Genomic DNA, 8,477 nt, shown 5'->3' on the forward strand with positions numbered 1-8,477 from the left:
AAAAGTTTGTTCAGGATTTTCTTATACGGATTGATCAGTTTCCAAAATTAGTAACCCTAGACAAAGTTTTGTCAAAAGATTACTAATTTTGGAGATTGGCCAATCCGTATAAGAAAATCCTGAACAAACTTTTGGGTCTTGTCACGTGCTTGAGAAGCCCCTATGAAAAGTAATTTTTCTTTCAATTCCCTCGACAATTCCCTCATACGCTGGTGAATGGCATAAGTTTAAAAGAAATATAAAAAAAGGGACGATCTTCTATGTTTAAAGTGAATTTAGTCGAACTGCTGGAAGAACCGATTTTAGCTATACATTGAAATTTAATAAAAAACTGGAAATAAAGTGAACTGCTGAAGATACTCTAATCAAAGTTTCATATTTTAGCATGCTTATCCTTCTACAACCTCGAATACAGCTCAGTGCACATGCACTAGAAAAACATACGGGAATTACCATGTACAAAGTTAAATTATAACAATAGAAAATCTGGGGTATTTTTTCATCTCAGCTTTTTTTGTGTATTCAAAATGAAAACTGTTTTCCGGTTTTCTATTGGCTTGGATACAACAGGCGAAAATATTATTTATTACTATTATTATAAAGACATAACAATTCATTATAAAGACATAGTAAATTTAGTAAACGTTGTACTTGTTTCCTTTTTCTCTTAACACTTCAAAGTAAAAATAAATAAACATCATATCCACAATTCCTGAACTCTACAACGAGAAGTGCCATTATGCTGGATGTAGTCAGAACGATCTCGGCTATAGTTTTGTTGCCAGAAGAACTGCTCAACGTCATAACAAAAGGGCAAGACTAAATGCCATAAGATGTGAAAGGGGTACACTATTTGAATTTATTTAATTGTATTGTAATCCATGAAATAACGTGTTGTAATAGACATGTCTATCCAAAGAAATATGATGGAGGTCGATGATGAACGTAAGATTTATTTAATTCAGATACCGTTAGATATTAACCAAGTGTTATATTCTAAATGTAGCTATCTTAACCCATCAACCCGGAGCCCTGGAAGAATCGTACACTCAGACAAACTCACCTGTTTGGGAAGAAGCTTCAATGTCTGACACTGAAGACGTTTCCGTTACTAATGACGCGATCAGCAATGGCGACAATGATGACAGTGGAAGCAACAGCAATGAAATCAGTGAAGACGAAAGCGAAGACGATATTGTTGAGCTCGACCACAATGAATTGAATAGTGAAGGTCAGTTAGTGTTAAAATATTAAAAAAAATAGTGTTAATTTTTTTTTATAATAGACCCTTTTGCCACCCCCGATATGCCTCAGAACCCAGTGCACAGGTTCATTGCTACTTTTGTGGTGATGTTCGATTCCCGCTATGTGGTTGACAAGGGCGCTGTTGTCTTGATCGAGTTCATCAACAAGCTCTTGACAATTTACGAGCAGGATTTCCAACTGCCCTTGAGCCTTCCTGGTCTTCAGCGCATGACAGGTTTCTCAGCCATGACCAAAGGCATAAAAAAATTTGTTGTGTATCAGGATTGTCACAAGGTGTACGAAGAAAGTGCATCTGTCCCGTCTCATTGCGATTTCGTAAAGCTTGGTGCACGCTCATCTTGCAACTGTCAATTGACGAAAACATCAGCATCGGGTGCTTTGGTGGCCAAGCGTTCATACTTGTACCAGCCCGTCGTTAAGACTTTACAAATGTTTTTTCTTCGTCCAGGATTCGAGGATAAAATTAGACATTGAAATCACGAGCTGAAGATGGTGGATACGATGTGTGACATATACGACGGTGCCATGTGGAAGGAACTCAAAGACAAAGATGGCGTGCAATTTACAAAGGATTCGCGTTCATTAATGTTGACTCTCAACATCGACTGGTTTCAACCTTTCGACATCGTCACGCACTCGACTGGTGCCATATACCTGGTAGTAAACAATCTGTCTCGCAATGAAAGATACAATCCAGAGAACACACTTCTTGTAGGACTGATGCCTGGCCCGAAGGAACCCAAATCCGAAGAGATAAACCATTATCTCCGGCCTATGGTAGATGATCTGATGAGATTGTTTGAGGGACTGGCAATCCCAACTTTTGAGTGTCCTAGTGGTGTCCGCGTCCGTGCCGCATTGATGGTGGTGGCTTGTGACATGCCGGCAGCAAGAAATACAAGTGGGTTCACCTCGCACAACAGTACATGCGCATGTTACAAGTGCAACAGACATTTCTCTCGCTTGGAAAACGGTGTCAATGTTGACTTTCGTGGGTTTGACTTCCCTCGGTGGGTGCATCGTGACGGTGTAGAGAACAGGTTGTATGCTGAGGAGTGGGAAAGTGCTAGTACCCCCTCAGAAAGGCATCGGCTGGAGGTCGAAAATGGTGTTCGATGGTCGCAGTTGCATCGCCTTGGATACCTTGATCTAGTACGTGGAACGATCATCGATCCCATGCATAATTTATTCCTGGGAACACCGAAAAGATTGATGGATCGTTGGATCAAAGACGAAGACATCCAAGATGGCGATTTTGCGGCGATGCAGAAGACTGCAGAAACGATGATTGTACCTGGTGGATACACCTCGTTGAACTCGAAAATAGGAAAACAATTATCGTATATGAAGGCAGACGAGTGGAAGTCGTGGGTGCTCGTATACTCGCCAGTTCTGTTGAAAGATGTTCTTGTAAAAGACAGATTCGAAAACTGGATTAACTTTGTTAATGCATGCCGTCTGTTGATGAAGCCAACAATCACGTTCGATGAAGTCAACACTGCCCATCAGTTTCTTCAAACTTTTTGCACCAGATGTGACGAGCTGTACAACGCCGAAATCCTCACTTGTAATATGCACCTACACCTCCATCTTCATGATACAATTCGTGATTTTGGACCAGTGTACGGTTATTGGCTATTCGGGTTTGAGCGATTTAATGGGTTGCTAAAAAATTTGAAGACAAACAGGAAGATCGGGTTTGAAGAAACATTTATGAAGAAATTCATTGAAGATATGCACAAAGACGATCTTGTCAACAGTTTCCTTCAGAGTACCCGCCAGACATCTGCGTTTCCTCTCCTTACCAAACTCACTTCTTCCTTTACACCCGCCACCATTCCATCCATCCGTCAACGTACCTTCCGCATACAGTCATTTGTCGAGGCTTCTGAAGATCCAAATGTACTTGTAAAAGGCAACGAACCTCTCCCTCCTTCCGCATTCCCTCTATCATTAAAATCCGCTACCACAATGAGTGACATTCACTATGTTCATCTCTTACAATACTACAAAGTTGCGTACAACAACGAACAATTAGCTCACTTTTAACAAGCGTCAGAATCACCACACTTTGTCGACAATACAATCACACTGTTGAAATACATCAACATCCTTGGGCAGGTCTACAAGGGTAAAGGTGAATCTGGAAGTCGTGGCTCTCTTGTACAAGCAAAGTTCATTGGAAGTACTGGTGATCATATCATCGCATACACGGGTCAAATACAGTATATCTTCACCCATTCTTTCACTCCTCCACCCACATCTTCATCCCTTACTCCCTTGCTCCGCACCCATCGCCGCCCAACGCAACTTCTTCACAATTCTCAACATACTTTTGCATTTATCAAATGGTACACACCCGAAAACGATAAATCGCGAGAGTACGAACACGTTGAAACCTGCTTTCCAACATTTTCTCCTGACGATTTCCAATGTGTATTGCCAGTGCATAGAATTATGTTAGAAGTAGCAACTGCTGAGCACACAACACGCAAAAAAGTAAAAAAGATGCTGGTCATTCCTTTGCCAAAAAAACAATACATTTAAAAAATAATAAAATATAACTCCCTTTTTCAAAGGCACACAGAAAAGAATAATCATAGTGTTTGTATTTGTTGGTACGTTTATCATTGTCAGATGGAGGATGTGGAGGATAAGAAAACAAAATTTATTGAAACTCATCTCTAAAAGCCCAGTGAGGGAGAAGGGACGTCAATCTAGGCGTGACTGCTAAAACAGCATCTCTACCGAAGGACCTCTTCAACATCTGACACGAATTGAAGTCCATGCAATTGTGCATAAAATCATCAACAACCGCAAGAAAGTGATTGTACTAAATACAAATAAATGATTAATCAAAGTTCTGTTTCATTTAAATCCATAAAAAAACAATAAAAGCTATATACAATAATGTAAACAAAAGAAATTACCTCATCGCTTCTCCAACTTGGACGCACTGTACGAATCGCACGGTTGCTCGAGACTCCAGGCATATCGTCTTCAGATTCGCCCTCAGACATTGCTTCTTTTTGTAAGAGTCCGTCACAGCTCTTACCCACCTTCACATCAATTTCAGCCTTGAATGTATGGTAGGTCAGCTCGCGACGGTCAAAATGCTAGTTTAATAAATGTATTAATATGAATACATTTAATTTGCAATCAAAATATACTTCTAACATACATCGGTCTCTCGACCTGCTTTTCTTGACCGAGAATTCGTCTTTTTGCGCGATTCATACGATTCCTTGATTCGGCGTCTCGTTCCACAAAAGTTTGTGTATATACAATCGCTAATATTGGCCTGTCGAACACTAGTCCCAACAACCTTTGGAGCCAGGTATGCATGAAGGTCATGCATCAGCTGTCTGTTGGGTGGAAGTCTGTAATCAACATTAACATCCCAACTGCGCTTGCTGTCATTAGCTGCAACTAGTTCCGGCTTATTCGATTTGAAGTTGTGTTTCTTCAACTCTCCTCGGATAAGAGCCTATACTTAGTGTGAGATATTATGTTGATGAACTACTGTACATATCAACACTTACTAAAACTCTATTGCGATCCTGTTTACTAAGTTCACCAGGGTTTGCACCAGTAAGAACCACTGGACCAACAGAAGGAGCAACAGAAGGAGCAGCAGAAGGGATGCTAAAAAAAGCCTCAGAAGGTGTTGTATGCCAATCCAGAGTAGAACCAATGGAAGAAGCTGCGAAAGGGACAAAAGCAGAAGCAGGTATAGTAGTAGGAGCAATAAGTGCAAGAAGTTCTCCAGAGGCATCGGCAACGCTATCAAGTATTTCCAATGAATCTTTGTTGCCCTTGATGACAATGCCAATGTTGGAATCCATAGTCTTGAGGCTTTCCTCTATAGCGGTGAGCCTTCTTAAAAGCTCAGCATATTCCGGGGATGGAGCTGGGGCAATTGACTGACGATTGTTGGCCATGGTCTGGAAGCTATCAAATAAAATGTTATACATGAGTTGATTGTTAATTATATTTGTTTTATATATCTATTCATTGTATATATAGAGTGTTATTAACATACAAAAGAAGTTAGGTATTAAGCGAAAGAATAAAATGTAGTTAACGGAAAGATGGTAAAAGTAAAAGCAAGAACCCATTTATTATATTACACTTGTTGCTATAAATACTCAGGATTTCTTTAACACGCGTATCTCTATTAATACTTCCTGGAATTAACGGGGTGCAAATCGGCTTTGAACATGCTTTTTTCAACTCAATCCAATATATGATTTCTGTCTTTCGGCCTTTCGGCCTTTTGGCCCTTTGGTCTTTTGTTCTTTTTTTTTCATTTACAAGTTTTCTCTCTTCTCTCTCTTTCCAACATTTATTATATTCACAGATTTTTTTGGTAAGATATCTTCTTCTTTAATATTATGTATATATATAACTAAAATGATAATAATTGTTTTCTATTGTTATAGACAATCGCGTTTTGTTACCTTCTGATGCATCCCCTTCACAATGTCCATCCGGATTAGCTAAGGTTAGTAAATATACTTTATGCCGTCATCCTATAAAATTATTCTGACTTTTTCCTTTCTTTCGTATAGGCCATATCGCCGAAATTACTCTCTACTGTTAAACACGGTTATGAACACGGTAATATTTTATTTTATTTTAATCTATCTCTTTTTAATAAGCACACGGCTTAACATAATTTCTATTATAGATAAACCTCCCTCTCATGAGCACATCGCGAATCAAGAACTTTCATTTCACACGAGTGTCATCGACATGGTAAATTTTATTTTTATTTTTGTACATATAACAATATTATTTATTTTGTATATTAATGTATATCATTTACTGAAGACAATATCAGCGCCTCCTATGTACTCTCTTGGTCTGCAAATAAATCCTTTTGCTTCAGGTAGGTAAATGAAATATTCTACCACACAGTTCACAAAAAATATTTTTTTTCATCATTTTTATAGCCAAAGAAAGTATATTGAGTACTATGGTTCGCATTCACGACGCCTTTTCTTTTTGTCTCTGGTAAGCTATTATATTGCAAGCATAATTACATATATATATTCTTAATATCCACGATTTCTTGTTCAAACAGCTAACACTTTTCTAATTTTATAGAACAACTATTTACAAGCAAGCAACACACTACTGGGCTTTTATCTGAGGGATATTGTTTGGAGAATACTTGTTTTATCAGAATATTGGCCATTCCAAATTGTATGAAGGATAGAACACTAATCAGAACATTCCGGAATATTAAATATAATTACTGTACTATAAACCTAAGAATATTCTTTTCTTTCTAATAAAAACAAAAGAAACCAATAATTATTATAAATATATTAAAGATCGGAGAAGTGTATGGAAGCAAACAGTACAAGAAGAAGTCTCTAAGATTGGATAAAATAAATTCAAAGACAACAAAACCTTGTAAAAACTGGCATATCCGTATAATCGATCTTTCATTTATCGTTCTTTTAATTGGAAATCGGTAGAATATATTAAAACAAAATATAATTCTGAGTTGCCGTTTTAGTGCATATGGGAAAAACCCATATACAGAAAATGCAAACACATCCTACTATCCTGCTGTTCTGACGTTTTCTTATGTTCGAAAGTTGGTCTTCCCACCTATGACTAAGCCAGCTTCATACACTTGTAAAAACTATCTGATCAAATTGTAAAATCTGGTCTTTTCACATAATTAATTACAGTTTTACACATAAGAAAACCGCACCTCTTTTCCAGTGATATGTACTGTTTTATTAAAGTTAAAAAAATGTATCACAAAGTCCAGAAAAAAAGAAATTAGAACCTCAGTTTGAAATAACACAAATTTATATCTTTGTACTTTATGTAATTCAACTAAATGCTTGATTATCTCGCGTTCTAGTAATTCGTTTTTGCTGAAAATAAGTGCATTAAAGAGCTAGAGACAATAAAAAACGAGTGGAATAAGAGGCGCTGCGGGCTTTTAAATAAATCGAATTTTCGGAGTATGAATTAGCTTGAAAATTGAAATCCGCTACTTACTCCTGCAGTGGGAAAGTGTTGTTTTCAGTCTCCATTCGAGTAGTATTAAAAGACAGAATAGATACCATTAGGGTGTTTTAAATTGAAATATTTCCATCGGCGAGTGTAAAAGGTAAGTCAGCTTCAAAAAGGATTCCGAAACTAGTAAAGTATATGTAAAAAATATGTAAATCAAAAAGCTTCAAAAGGTTTCTTTTAGATTTTTAGAAGTTGATTTTTTTTTACAGGACTTTACGTAGGGAAGTTAAGTAATATATTTTCATATTAGATGTTATTAGCTAATTAATAGAGTATGGATAGAAAATAAAAACCTTGAATTCTTCAAGATCTTTAAACTTGAAACACCCTATTTTATCAGACACGGATTTAATATGAAATGTCAAATTGAACAATATGCTCCCTGGTTAAGAATTGTAAAGATAGACGAAAAAGAAAATATATCCTTATTATAAGAGCTGTATCTTATCAGGTTTAATAAAATATATATGTTTATTTGATTTATATAAGATTTTCAAATATATTTAACTGAAATAAAACAAAACTAAGAATCTTATCAACTAAGAATTTAATAATTTTATTTGATGTTGGAATATCAAGTTTTATTGAAAAATAAAAAAAGGAAAACACTATTATACAAAAAACACTTAACAACTTATTGAGAACAAGTATACATTCTAAATATCAGTTAAATATTGGATATTATCAATAATAATAATAATGAAAATAAAATCCAAAGAAAAATAAAAAAAATATAATTAAATATTAAAAACAATTTATCCTTCACTTGTTTATTGAATTTTTTAAACATCTGCTTTGATTTGATTAAATCAAATCCGTTTTTATATAAATTTATTTTATTTATAGACACGGAGTCTTTGTTCCCTTTAATTCTCTCTGATATTTGTTTATTCTTATTGTGTTTAAAGAAGACATTGCACTTGCGATTTATATCAGTTTACTCTTATGATACCCCTGACTTAAACAATCGATATATATATTGAAGATTGTTCTGTAATATATACTTTTCTTTGATTGTATTCTATATGTTTGATTATTTCTAAGAGCATCTCTAACGATCAGGTAATTTTATCTTTTCTTAAAATCAAACATCACAACTCTAGATAAAAAAAATCACTTCACCCATCAGTTCAATTTAGTTTTTTTTAACATAAATTATGGGAGTATTT

The 8,477-nt window shown here is 35.9% G+C and overlaps 3 protein-coding genes across 3 annotated transcripts; 2 read left to right on the forward strand and 1 right to left on the reverse strand.

Moving 5' to 3' along the window:
* Positions 1-1,950: 1,950 nt before the first annotated feature.
* PHYBLDRAFT_102474 (hypothetical protein) lies at positions 1,951-2,463 on the forward strand (the record flags this gene model as incomplete). Its single annotated transcript, XM_018427724.1, has 1 exon — positions 1,951-2,463. A coding segment is annotated over one exon (513 nt), but the record flags the coding sequence as incomplete, so codon positions are not given.
* A 1,471-nt stretch (positions 2,464-3,934) lies between these two features.
* Positions 3,935-5,240, reverse strand: PHYBLDRAFT_60374 (hypothetical protein; the record flags this gene model as incomplete). The annotated part of the gene is made up of 4 exons (XM_018440634.1): positions 3,935-4,099; positions 4,197-4,382; positions 4,448-4,753; positions 4,809-5,240. The coding sequence occupies 4 exons, from the start codon at positions 5,238-5,240 to the stop codon at positions 3,935-3,937; spliced, it is 1,089 nt and encodes a 362-aa protein (XP_018288091.1).
* A 117-nt stretch (positions 5,241-5,357) lies between these two features.
* PHYBLDRAFT_172068 (hypothetical protein) lies at positions 5,358-7,742 on the forward strand (the record flags this gene model as incomplete). The annotated part of the gene is made up of 10 exons (XM_018436727.1): positions 5,358-5,360; positions 5,584-5,635; positions 5,709-5,770; positions 5,838-5,886; positions 5,957-6,024; positions 6,100-6,161; positions 6,222-6,282; positions 6,606-6,748; positions 6,794-6,937; positions 7,580-7,742. The coding sequence occupies 10 exons, from the start codon at positions 5,358-5,360 to the stop codon at positions 7,740-7,742; spliced, it is 807 nt and encodes a 268-aa protein (XP_018288092.1).
* Positions 7,743-8,477: the final 735 nt, after the last annotated feature.

This window comes from Phycomyces blakesleeanus (genome assembly GCF_001638985.1).
Source record: "Phycomyces blakesleeanus NRRL 1555(-) unplaced genomic scaffold PHYBLscaffold_20, whole genome shotgun sequence".
Lineage (NCBI taxonomy): Eukaryota > Fungi > Mucoromycota > Mucoromycetes > Mucorales > Phycomycetaceae > Phycomyces > Phycomyces blakesleeanus.